The 13771-nt window shown below is 39.6% G+C and overlaps 1 protein-coding gene across 1 annotated transcript in view; it reads right to left on the bottom strand.

The window, feature by feature from the left end:
- Window positions 1-13771, bottom strand: part of METTL24 (methyltransferase like 24) — an 89668-nt gene that overhangs the window by 42561 nt on the left and 33336 nt on the right. The window contains exon 3 of the mRNA XM_069488382.1: window positions 8888-9027. Coding sequence (XP_069344483.1) covers window positions 8888-9027 — 140 coding nt within the window. The remainder of the gene's footprint in view (window positions 1-8887; window positions 9028-13771) is intronic.

Consider the following 13771-nt stretch of genomic DNA (forward strand, 5'->3'; position numbering starts at 1 on the left):
TAAGAACTAACCATGCAACAATAAAAAACAATACAAATAAAAATCAATACAGTGTAACAACTATTTGCATAGCATTTACATCGTAGGTATTATAAGTAACCTAGAGGTGATTTAAAGTATAAGGGAGGATGTTCCGAGATTATATGCAAATACTAGGCCCTTTTATATCAAGGATTTGAACATCCACGGATTTTGTTATCTGCAGTGGTCCTGTAACCAGCCTCCTCGGATGCTGAAGGATGACTGTAGTCTCGCTTGCCTCTTCTTGTCCCTTCACCCTACACACTGCTCTTTTCCTCACTGCATTCCATTACATGTCAGCCCTCTGATGTCCTTCAGCTACAGCTCTTTCAACCCTTTTTGCCTAAAAAAAAATTCAGCACTCCTCTCATAGACACTTCAATTTCTTCTACCTAAGAGATCCTGTTCCCTATTTTCTACCTCCTATTAATCCACACAGCTCAGATCATTGTAGTCTCTACCCTGGTTTCCTCCCAATTTTCCATTACCTAATCTGGTGTGGCAGATTGACTTGCTGGCTCTAATTCTTCACTCCTCCTCATCCACACTACTGCCCGCTCATCATGACGAAGTGTCATTCCCTGCCCCTTGATTTTTTTGGCTTGGCTGTGTGACTGGCTTTATGGAAGGAAGTGACAGCATGCCAGTCCTGATCCTAGGCTTTGGGTGCTTCTGTTCACTCTCTTGCATTATTATCACAATAAAACCTGCTCCGGATAGCTTGCTGGTCTCAGGAAAATAAGAGATGTGAGGAGCAGGGGCACCCCAGCCAGTCCACCAGCCTTCTATAAAAAACAGAACTGCCCTTCGGCACCTCCGCTTGAAGTAAAGCCTCCCAGCTGAGCCCAGCCCGGATCCATGGAAGCCCTGCTGACCTGCAGACATCCAGGTGAGAGTAAATAATGGCGGTTTTAAGCCACTGGGTTTTAGAGTGATTTATTAAACATCAATAGCTAACTGATATACCTAGTATTAAGTATAAATCCAAAAGTTGCAGTTGAAACTACAAAGCATTTTTTTAGTAGACAGATTTATTTCCATGTAGATCAGAATATTGTAGAATTTACCTGTCCCAATGGATTTTTCAGTTAATTAAATTTTTTTGAAACTTAGATGAACAAAGCAGTGTTGTCGTAGGTCCCCCAGTAGAAAAGAGCAGTTTTGTACCTTCACTAAGAGAACAGAGAACACTGTCAAAAAAAAGTACTCACTAAATGTAATTCATACATAAACCTTTTAGAGTGAAAAATGTGAAGAATTTCTTCCTCTGAATTTTCAGAATATTGTTTTCAAAAAAACATTCTCCACTCTACAAAACATATATGTATTTTAATCAAGACCTCAAAAAACAATTAAATTAAATTAGCTACATAAAGTTCTACTTTTTTTTGGCAAAGCACTTTATTATATATTGCTATGTTTTTAATTTAAACTAGTTGCTTACAATTGTAAAATAAATACACATGGAAAAACTCAAATTGTAGGAAATGTATATAAAATGAAAAGAAAAAGTTTTCTACCACTAAAATGTTTAGCCACTAATTCCCAGAGATAATCATGGTTAGCAGTTTTCTGTGTATCTTTCCAGAAATTTTCTATTTGCATACAAGTATTCTCTATTAAATATAAGCAAACACACACACACATATAAGTTAATCATTAAATAGTGGGGAACTATTTTGTATAATACATTAGAAAACATGAAACTATTTGCAATTTGTAATTTTTTAATTAACTTATGTTACTTTTACTCAATCTATTTAATCTTAACATATAAATATGTACTATATTGGAAAGTAATAAACTATATTCATTTAACCAACGTCTATAATTCTTACTTTAATTTATTTGCAATGGTACTTCTTTAAGCTCAGTTTAAATTAGTAAAGTTTGTGGCAGGTGTAAAAGGCAAGAGCAGGAATAGCTATAGCATGCGTAGGTGTTACAAAACATGGCCCAAAGTGCTAAAACCAGGAGTCAAATCCAATCCAGGTGGTTTCAAATCATGCACTCTCTATACTATACCTTACGGCGATGAACGCAGGACACAGGACCATAGAAGGAATATTTGTGATCTCAGGTCTAGGGAACTGTCAGGTGCTAGACTAGACAGTAAATCTCCATGAAGAAAAAGGCTGTGTCAATGTTTCCCATTTCTGAATCCTCAGTGCTGAGTAGATCAATGACAACAGACAGACCTACAAAATGCTGTCCTAAGTGGAAGAAAACTATTAGGTAGAGTCTGGAATTCCCAGGATATACAGTACGATATCCAGTATCCAAATGTAGCCTATAGTGGGCTACATTTCATTGATTTGTTCATGTATATAAATAAATATTTATAGAGCACTTTATATGTGCAAGGCACTCTACTGGACACCAGGGACAAGCAGATAAATTAAACATGGTCCTTGATCTGAAGAAGTTCACAAAGTAGTAATGAAGAAAGATTTTTGAACAAATAACTATAATAAAATGACAACCATTATTTATAGCAAAAATGTATTTAGTCTATCAGGAGACCATTTTCTGCTGTTCTTTAACTGGAAAGAGAATTCATTGTAGAAAATTTTACTTGATAGAAGTATTTTATTTAATGTTTACTTCATGAAGCAAGAAATATAGATCACAGGGCTCTCATCTCAAGGTCTGAGATGACTGTCCCATTTCTGCCACTCCATCTGTATTCCAGCCATTGGGAATGGTAAGAGGAGAAGTAATGGTCTCATCCTTTCCTCTTGGGGGTGTGGCCTAGAAGTTGCACATATCATTTCCACTCATATCCTACTGCTCAAAGATAGTCATATGGCCCCTTATAGCTACACCAAAGGCTGAGAAATTCAGCCATCAGCAAGTGGCCATATGCCATGCTAACCTCAGGGGTTCTGCTACCAAAGAAAAAAGCGGAGAATAAATACTGGGGGACAATTAGTCCCGGCTACAATCCATTGCTGAAATAGTTAAGCAGTTAATACGTATAAGCCTTTGAATGAAGGCTCATACTGCAACTTCTCCCTCCCTATGGAGGAGAGATAAAATTATATAACTCATGCTTATAAATATTATTCTGTATATTTAATGCTGGGGTTTGAGGTCACGACAAATTTGTCAGCATAGAAGGACTATCAAATCTGAGAGTTGCTGAGGAAATAGATAAAGGGAGATTCATAGGGCTAAATCCAAAGGTAATAGAATAACAGAGTAGCCATCTTGGCTCTTTTTCTCTGACAGCTCAGAGAAAAACAACCAGGATCCCTGCATGTGGTTGCGTGGGTTGTGCACTGAACAACTCTAGGAGGTGCCATTCACATTATAATTACCATAATGATGATTTTCTAGCAGATGGCAATAAAGGTTCTTAAGGGAAGGGTGCCTTTTCCTGAGTTGCACAAAGGTGTTCTTTGGACTAGTTGTGGGTGGTGTTGGCAACCACATGCCTTCTAATGCTGCTGAAGGGTAGAAGGGATGGATTATGGCACTATTTCCAGCCCTTGGTTCTCAAAATATTTCTGAGAGTATTAAGGTAAGTGCCTTTTATGCTCCTCAGGAATCAAAAACTCTGAGCATAAGCACATGAAAGATGCTCAAGATCATTAGCCAGTAGGGAAATACAAATCAAAATCACAGTGAGATACCACTTCACATCCACTAGGATGGCTATCATCAAAATGACCAACAATAACAAGGGTCAGCAAGGATGTGGAGAAATTGGAAGTCTCATAGATTACTGGTGGGGATGTAAAATGGTACGGACCCAAAAGAAATGAAAACATATGTCCACATGAAATCTTGTATATGAATGTTCATGGCAACATTGTTCATAATAACCAAAAAGTGGAAACAACCCAAATGTCCATCAACTGATGAGTGGATAAATAAAACGTGGTATATCCTTACTGCAGTCCACACAATGGAATATTATTCAGCCATAAAAAAGAATGGAGTACTGACACATGTTACAATGTAGATGAACTTTGAAAACATTATGCTAAGTGAAAGAAGCCAGTCACAAAGTTCACGTATTGTATGCTTCTATGCATACAAAATGTCCAAAATAGGCAAATCTATAGATATAGAAAGTAGAGTAGTGGGCACCTAAGGCTGGGTGCTGGGGGCTTGGTGGAAGAGGATTGGAGAGAAATTGAGAGTGACTGCTACTGAGTACAGGGCTTCCTTTTGGGGTAATAAAAATGCTCTAAAATTGATCATAGTGACTAAAAACCATTGAACTGTGTGTTTTAAAGGGGTGAATTGTGTGGTATGTGAATTATATCTCAGTAAGCCGCTTAGAAAGCTAAATCTAAATAAATAAACTCAGAGCAGATACAGGCAGCGTTTTTAACCCTCCCTGCTGAAGGCAGAGGGTTGGAAGAGGTAAGACAATTAGTGGTTTCCCGGGAGTTTCAGCACTCCATTCTCCAACCCAGCAGGAACCAGAGAATCTGGCCAAATGACTATCTAGATCTGCAAACTGCCAACTACTAGAGGGAAAGAAACAGGTTTTTAAAAGCATAAATGACACAACAGTGGATAAAAACTATTTTATGATTATTAATTTTCATTATATAACATTGCATGAAATACCAAGATTTCATCTAAAACATGTATTCTCAACAGGGACACTACCACTCCCACAGGGACAAAATGAATTTTGGGGGCAAAAATATCTTTCTTCTTTTTACATACAAAGCACAGATATGCACCCTTTACATAAACAGATATACAGTATATCTATGGCATTAAAGATATTAAAATTACACGGAGAGGGTGATTAGGGGGAAAATGCCTAAAAAGAGACCTTGGGGTCCATGAATTGCTGATTCCTCATTCACATACACTATACTAACACCCTTCCTGCTGTGTTCAGCTGTTATAAAATGAAAACATTTAGCTCTGAAGCTCATTCATTCTTCTTAAAATGCTCACGTAACGCAAAAGTCCCAGATTTTCTGTATAAAATATTGGCTGTTGTTACCTAACCATGTGTCACTTATGAAATCTTCTGCTTATGCTGAGAATTTATGACTTGAAACCAAAAGGCACAACCTACCACAGAACTAAAAAAGAGATGAAAAATATTTGCCTATGTATTATCCCTTCTCAAGTCTTTCCCTCCTCTCCCTCTCCTACCCCTAAAATACAATCTTTGACATAAAAAGTAAAATAGGTGATTTTTCTCCTTTCACTTTATCTACCACCCTCATCCCCCACCTTCCCAGCACCGCCCGACCACTATATACACAAGAAGACTTGCAGGGCAGGCCCCGTCTGAAGTCACAAGGCAGATGATATTATCATCTGACCCACTGCCTCTCCTTACTTCTCTTCTCTATCCCCTTCTCCCTAATATATACCTTGCCTCAGTGCCTTACTTTATCTTAATTGATCTAGCCTATTTCATTTCAAAACTGAAAAGGATCTGATTTTCATTTTCAGCTGAACATTATATGGAGTGCACTCTTTCAGACAAATGCCTTTTACGTTAACTGTGGGATAAAAAGCTTTCCCTCCCAGCTCTTGCTCCTATTTCAGGAGTACCTCTTCTGGGCAGGGGCTCCCTCTTCCCTGAGCATCAGCTGAGATGTTGTCAGCCAGCTAGCTATTAATACTTGCCCCCCAGACAATTTACCTGAGCAGGAGGATGATAGTCTGGGTCCTGGATCCTTAACAACAGTGAAATCAACATAATCACCCGCAATCCAAGGCTTCCTTTTTTAGGCATCAGAAATATTTTCTTTAGTCTCAGTTTTCAATTAAGCACGTTTGTGTTTTTAATCAAATATTGGCCCTTATAATCTATTCATTTCTTTTCCCAGTGGAATTCAGATGTTCTTGCCTGCTCTGTACAAAGTTGATTTTGAATAGTAAACATTTAAATGAAAATGAGAAACTTCTTTTGGGAAATGTCTGTTCATGTCCTTTGCCCACTTTTTAATGGGATTATTTGTTTTGTTGCTGTTGAGTTGTTTGAGTTCCTTGTATATTCTGGATATTAGTCCTTTGTCAGATGAATAACTTACAGATATTCTCTCCCATTCAACAGGTTATCTCTTCACTCTGTTGACTGTTTCCTTTGCTGTGCAGAAGCTTCTAAGTTTAATATAGTCCCACTGGTCTATTTTTGTTTTGAACAAGTACATAAAAAAATTCTCAACATTGCTAATCATCAAGGAAATGCAAATCAAAACCACAATGAGATATCATCTTACCCCAGTTAGAATGGTCATTACTAAAAAGACAAAATAACAGATGCTGGTGGGGCTATGGAGAAAAGGGAACTCACATACTGTTGCTGGGAATGTAAATTAGTACAGCCGCTATGAAAAATGGCATGGAGATTTCTCAAAAAACTAAAAATAGAACTAATTGAAATTGCAATTCCACTACTGGGTATATCCAAAGGAAAGGAAATCAGTATATCCAAATGAAAGGGAAATCAGTATATCAAAGGAAATCAGTATATCAGTATATCAAAGGGATCAATATTACACAGCACTATTCACCATGGCAAAGATATGGAATCAACCTAAGTGTCCATTAATGGATGAATAAATAAAGAAAACGTGGCATGTACACAATGGAATACTATTTGGCCTTAAAAAAGAATGAAATCCTGACATTCACAGCAACATGGATGGAACTGGAGGTCATTATGTTAAGTGAAATAAGCCATCCATGTTACATGCACATATGGAAATAACATTCATCAGAAATCAATCAGGTGGGAGGGAGGAAGAGGGGATGAGCAAATTCACACCTAACGGGTACAAAATGACTCAAACAGTACAAAAGCAATTTATGTAACCAAAATGTTTGTACCCCTGTTATATTCTGAAATTTAAATAAATAAAAATAAAAAAAGAAATAAGCCAGGCACAGAATGACAAATATTGCATGTCCTTACTCTTATGTGGGAGCTAAGAAAGTTGAGGTAGAGAGTAGAATGACTGATATTAGAGGCCAGGAAGGGGTAGGGGAGAGGATAGGCTGGTTAATGAGTACAAACATACAGTTAGATAGAAGGAATAGGTGCTAATGTTCAATAGCACAGTAGGGTGACTAAGGGTAATAGCAATGTGTTGTATATTTCAAAGTAGCTAGAACAGAGGTTTTAAAATGTCCCCATCACATAGAAATGATAAATGTTCAAGGTGATGGATACCCTAAATACCCTGACATGATCATTACACATTCTATGCATGTAACAAAATAACACATGTAGCTCATAAATATGTAAAATATTATGCAGCAATAAAAAAATGTTTTTAAATGATAAACTACTTTTTTACATGTAATAATATGAACTCTTACTGCAGAACTATCTTATCTAACAGCTCTGAAGTACAAGGAAAGCAAAAAGGAATTTTAAAATGTTCCCCAAAGCTTTCCAAGTTTTATTTTATTCAGTTATATGCTTTAAATTAAATTATTCCAGGGTGTAAAATATTAAGTAAAATATAAAGGCACTTTGGAGCAAGAAAATAGGACCAAGCTGAGATTTCCAATTTGCATGTGGTACTATGCAATTATTTTTATGACCCACTTTCATACATTTTTAATGTGACATAAAATAAACTCTGCTGTCACAACTTCCCATCCTTCCTACAATCTCGAAGCATAGCTGGTGGCTTCCCAGAAAAAGAGTTCTGTTCTAATCAACTGGCAGAGCATCTCATCTTCAAATTCACAGCCTCCACATCTAAAGCAAAGCATAACCAGCTTCCCTCCCCAGTCTTCTCCTTTCAAGCAATCCGTTAATAGTGGATATGTGTTGAGGGCCTACTGTGTGCAAGCTCCACCGATATATACCATTGCTCTTCATTTAACCCACATAAAAATGTTCCCACTATCTTTAAATTCTTATTTGAATCTTTAAAAAAATCCACAATGACTAGTAATTTTTGTTTGCTTATAGTTTGACAGCAATGGGGATCCCTTCATCCCCTAACCCTGACCACCTAGGATTATGGCTGGTGGTTATCATACCTGGGCCTGAATGTAGACTGTAGAGGTGGCAAAGCCGACAGGTGAGGAACAAGGATGTGACACTCCTTGGGGTCCCCAGTACTGTTTGTAAAGGACTTCAGTGGTCTAGCCTGAGAACCTACAGTGCTTCTACAAAGAGTCTAGGGAACAGGGTGTCCCAAACAAAACATAATTTTCTCCTGCCTTTTTTTGGAAACATTTATCATTTGTAAGTTCAGGCCTGTTTATATAAGTACTGGTATATTTGATGAAATAGTCTCATTAGTTCATATTCATTCTTTATCAAAATGCTCTCTAAATCTATTTGTACATCCAGGTCATTTTCAACCTGAAAAACTGAATATCAGTTTTTCCAAATAGTTTTGACAAAATCACATGGTTTTCATAAGAGTTCCCTTGCTTTTAAAAAAAAAAATGTAAAACTACACATAGATTTATCATTGATACAAAACATAAAAATCAACAGTGGCCATTGCTTGTCTTGTGTCACTCCAAATTGTGTATAAAATTTCTAACATCCTTTTTTTTTCTGGCTGTGCTCATTAATATTCTTCTCTCTCATTACAATAAGAATGATCTTAGTATCACTGATTTCACCAAGAGGATCATCCTCATGCTGAGAACTGGAGCTGCCAACTTACTACCAGCAGAATGGGGAGGGGGGGTGGGGACGGCGGGTGAATAGCTCTGGCCAAGGAGGCATCTGTTATCTGCACATTCCTGCAGTTGCACAACAAAGAGATCAGTCTGAAACAATGTCAGGATGCAAAGCACAGCACCTGTTATACGCTGCAACCATTCCTAACCTTGTGTTGCTGAAGAAGCCTCGGCTGCCTAAAGGAGAGTCTGTGTTTTCTTCTGCTGTGAAAAATGTACTCACCCTAAAGAGTAGAGGCGGCATTGCTTGCTGTGGATTTGATGAGCTAAGCCAAACCTGTCATCAAGACACACCGACCAGGGCTTCTGTGCAGGGCTGGCATCAGTAGCCAGGTTGTCTGTATTCATGTGATCACATGCAATCTGTAAGGATTGGAAATCAATATGAATAATTTAAAACCCTGGATGATAAATGGCAGGTAGGGACTTACTGCTTCCCCAGTCCCTGAAAACCATAATAGGAGAGTTATATCCTTCTCCACAGCTAACTACTCCCCTCCCCAGGGAACCACAAGACTGCTATAAAATGTTTGGAGGGATTTCAATTACCAGATAATAAGTAACCTCATGGAGACCATATGCAGGCTTGAAGGGAAGTTAAGAGCGGCTACAGCCATGTGCACAGGGTGTACAGGAGAGAACAAATCAGGGGCAAAGACGGGAGGGAAGAGGGGTCAGAACGGCTTTGCAGAGGTGTGTTGGTCTTGGAGGATGAAGAGAAGTTGACCGAGAGGCTCAGACCCAGGGCATTCCAGACACAGAGGACAGTGCTCACAAAGCACAGACGTCTTTGCTTCCCATAGTGGCCCTACGACAAGATATGAGATACAATCACAGGCATAGATCTCAGAAGGACACTCACAAGATTATCTCTTCCTTATTTCAGGCAGATAAGGTGGGGCCACTAAGGTCCACAAAGGTGGCAGATGTTATCCAAAGTAAACAGCTGATCATGGGTCAAGTGAAATTAATAGGCAGTCCCTGCTGATAAGGCAGTGTTCTTTGTGACTTATTGCTCTAATGAGCTTCCTCCTGAGGAAGGTTGGCAAGAGCCCCAGGCAGGAGGCACTTCCTGAGCTAACCAAAGCACTTCTCTTAACTCATCCATCAAAATTAGATAAGGCCGGGCGTGGTGGCTCATGCCTGTAATCCTAGCACTCTGGGAGGCCGAGGTGGGCGGATCGTTTGAGCTCAGGAGTTCAAGACCAGCCTGAGCAAGAGCGAGACCCCATCTCTACTAAAAATAGAAAGAAATTATATGGACAGCTAAAACTATGTATAGAAAAAATTAGCCGGGCATGGTGGTGCATGCCTGTAGTCCCAGCTACTCGGGAGGCTGAGACAGGAGGATCCCTTGAGCTCAGGAGTTTGAGGTTGCTGTGAGCTAGGCTGACGCCACGGCACTCACTCTAGCCTGGGCAACAAAGCGAGACTCTGTCTCAAAAAAAAAAAAAAAAAAAAAAAAGAAATTAGATAAGAAAACCAAAGAGAATGTATATCTAAGTCAAACAGAAGCAGTCTCTAATTTCAACTGCACAAGTCTCTAAGCAAATACACTCCATAAGCGATTCTGACTTGTGTTTGAGACTGGTGCATTTTGCACGGCTGAGGCTGCAGGAACCAGAGAAAATAAGTTCTGTGGACAAGATATTTACCTTACCGAGCAACAGTATTTCCCTGAATCCCTCAAAACTCTCACAGTCATCATGAAGCGCCATGAATGCCGCAGCTCTTGCTAGCACGTCACCGATGAAAGACCACTCCAGATGTTTTGAGGTTCATTGCTTTCACTCATTGGAAAACATAACAGCAAGCAATATTCTTAAGCAGACATCCTAGGCTTGCCTAATCTTTTCATTTAACTGACTTGCCAAAATTTTAATCTAAGAAGAGCATATTATGAAGAGCCTGTTCAACTACGAATACATCTGCATCTGCATTACTCTTGCTAAAACCTAGGGCTGGGCTGGCAAAATCATCCCGGCACTATTTATCAGTGACAACGAGAGACTCTTCTGCTAGGATTTGAACATCTTAGAGGAAAGCAGAAAAAGTGAAACCCTTATATATCCTTTTCCTTTAACCAGTATCTTTCTACTTCTCTATCCCCAACTATTGTTTAAAGGGAAAAATAATAACAGAAAATGGAATGAATCTGTTCTCAAGCAACTATTAAAGAATACATTTATTAGCTGGGTGCACCAGCATGTTATTTTGTATAATTCATCTCCTACTATTCTCCCACAGATAAATGGAAATTATGTCTCTGCCTGCCCACCTCCCATTCCCCACCCACCCACTCAAGGGAAGAGAAGTTGCTAATCTAATTAGTCAGAGCTCAGAGTGTTCACTGGGCCTGTTCCACTAGTGGGCAGATTACTGTGCCTTAAATATCAGCACTTTCCCTAGCACTCTGCTCCATTCGCCTCCAGCAGAAAGTTACTTAATCCAGGGCAGCTCTATGGGCCTCCAGAGCATGCCTGGACCTCAGAAGTCTGAGCCATTTGCGCCAGGGAAGCTTCCCAGGTGTTTTTATGGAAGTGGTACGATGATGATTCCCATTGCTATTGTTCTTTGTGTGCCCTTCTCCCTGAGAACCTCCATGTGATAGATCAGGATATGGATGCTCACCAGTCCTTGTTCGTAATTTCCTCCTAGTACCATCCAAACCTACTCTAGCCTTTTTCACAGTGTTTCTCAAGGTGTGGTCCACCTGCAACAGAATCACCGGGGAGATACTTAAAATGCAGATTCCTGGGTCCCACTCCAGATCTTCGGAAACACACTCTTCGAGGCTGACATTTGGGAATATGCATTTTAATAAGCTTCTCTAGGTAATTCTTATGCATGTGGCCCTGCCAGTTTATTGCAGGCCTTTTGTAAAGCCCCAGGCAAAATGTTCCAGCCTGGTCACACCTGTGCCTTAGCAAATTAAGAGAAGAAGCTATTCTTGGGTCATAGTGTCTGATAGAAAACAGCAGCCCCTCTGACCCTACCCCTAACACTGGGGTCTCCAACCCCCAGGCCTGAGCTCCACACCACACCCACCCACACCCATGACACCCCCACCCCACCCCCGGTCCGTAGAAAAACTATCTTCCATGAAACCGGTCCCTGGTGCCAAAAAGTTAGGGACCACTGCTTGAAAGGGGTTGGCACCAACAACTAGCCAGAGGCCTCCAAAAACCAGATAAATAATAAGGGCCAAGAGTCAGGGCTTGGAGTCCAGCCGTTCCTCCTTTGCCAAAGTCAAGGACTAGGGCTTCCTTCTCTTCTACTTTAAGCATTTCTAATTAGTCTACAGATTTCATCTTGCACAGATATATCCCTAGTGGAGAGACATTCTTTTCCACTCAGTCTCTCTGACAATGTTCCCCCTTCCTCTCTAAGCTCAAAAATAAAACACAGAGCTATTCAGTTTTAACCATTTATTAACCATCTCATGGATAGTCATTAGCTTTTGAAAACAACTAAAAGTCCCCCATAAAAATTCTGCCTCTAAAAATTAATTAAATATTGATTTTTTTTTTCAAACTTTCTAGTCAAGATTTATGGCCAGGGCTTCAGTAAACTCTCTTGTAAGCAAAATAAGTGAGAGTAGTAACTTCTAGCCAAGCTCTAACTCAACTAATTATGTTCTCTGTCTAATTCCCCTTGTAATTTTAGCCATATAAAGCAAATTAGGTCTGGACAAAGGAAAATAAACTCCAGGAAAAAATACTTTCTGAAATGTTTTTTAGTTATTGGATTTAAAGGGATCTAACTTATTTTTGTTTCATTTGTATCCCAAAAGCTTGCATAGCATTTCTGCCAAGCCATAAGTAGAATCTGGCAAAGGGAACCCTTAAAATTTTGGAAATTTTGGCAAGAATTACTTTAATGATCAACTGTATATTTATACAGTACCATTACTTTTGAAAGGCTCAGGGGCAGAAGTGTATTTTTATTGTTTTTATCCTGCGGGGGTGTGTGTGTGTGTGTGTGTGTGTGGCAGTAAATATAATAAAGATTATCATTGTAAAGCTGCAGTCCAAATCTCCAGAGCCTGGGTTCTTCGGTTATTCTTACAAATAGACAGATGTGCAGATAACCAGGTAGGTGGCTGGATGGATGGAAGGGTGGATGGATGAACAAACAGAAAAATAGGCTTTTAAATATTTGTTTTCCTTTTTAAAACAGCCACCATTGCTTAGATTAATTTTGTACTGTGAAGCATCCTTCCTGGAGGCATATGGTTTGGGGGTTGACATAAAAAGCTGGATCTGGAGCTTTCCCTTTAGAACAGAGCGCTGTGTTTATGATTTAACCATTTCGTGTCAGCAGCCAGACAGTGTATCATCAACTGCAGAACTTTGCCGTGCATCATGGTCTTTCACATTAGAAAAAACAATAGCACCTAACTAACCTGAGTGTGATGTTCTGCACACCCTACCCAAATACCATTTCCTCTGGTCTGGTGTTCCACTAAGAAATGCATAGCCCCAACCATGCCTCCAAGGTCTCTACGATGGACACGTCCAAGGGTACCACGCCCATTGCTGTCTATTGCCAGGCTGTCCCATGCCCTGTTCCCAAGCTCCCTCAGCCTAGAAAGCCTTCCTCACCCATCTGTACATCCCCGTTAGAGAACACATAATTCTCGCACCCTTGCTATTTACCAGTGTGTGGGAGTGTTTTATCCAGGTTTGATATCCCAGTGGCCAGCACAGCGCCAGCCACAAAGCAGGTGCTCAGCAAATACCTGCTGAACTGAGGAATGAGTAAATCAGTGATGAACATGTCAAATGCTGGGCTTTGCTGTACAGGCTTGAACACAGATTTGAGAAAAGTAAATTTTTTTATATTTTAAAAAGTGGCATAAGAGAATGGGGGTGGAATTCACTTTAATAACTTCAGAGGTTTTATTTTTTTCCTTGCCCATTATGACTCACTTCTGCTAACTGTGAAAATTTTAGGTAACAATGATTCTAATATTCTGCCAGTTTTGCAGGCTTTCATTGTCAAGATGAGTTCTAAATGAGGCATAAGCCACAAAAGCCCATGGAGAGGGGGAGGGAGCATTTGGTTGGTAAAAGATTGTGATTAAGAACCACGTAGTGTCATCTTT

This window comes from Eulemur rufifrons, chromosome 15 (assembly GCF_041146395.1).
Source record: "Eulemur rufifrons isolate Redbay chromosome 15, OSU_ERuf_1, whole genome shotgun sequence".
Lineage (NCBI taxonomy): Eukaryota > Metazoa > Chordata > Mammalia > Primates > Lemuridae > Eulemur > Eulemur rufifrons.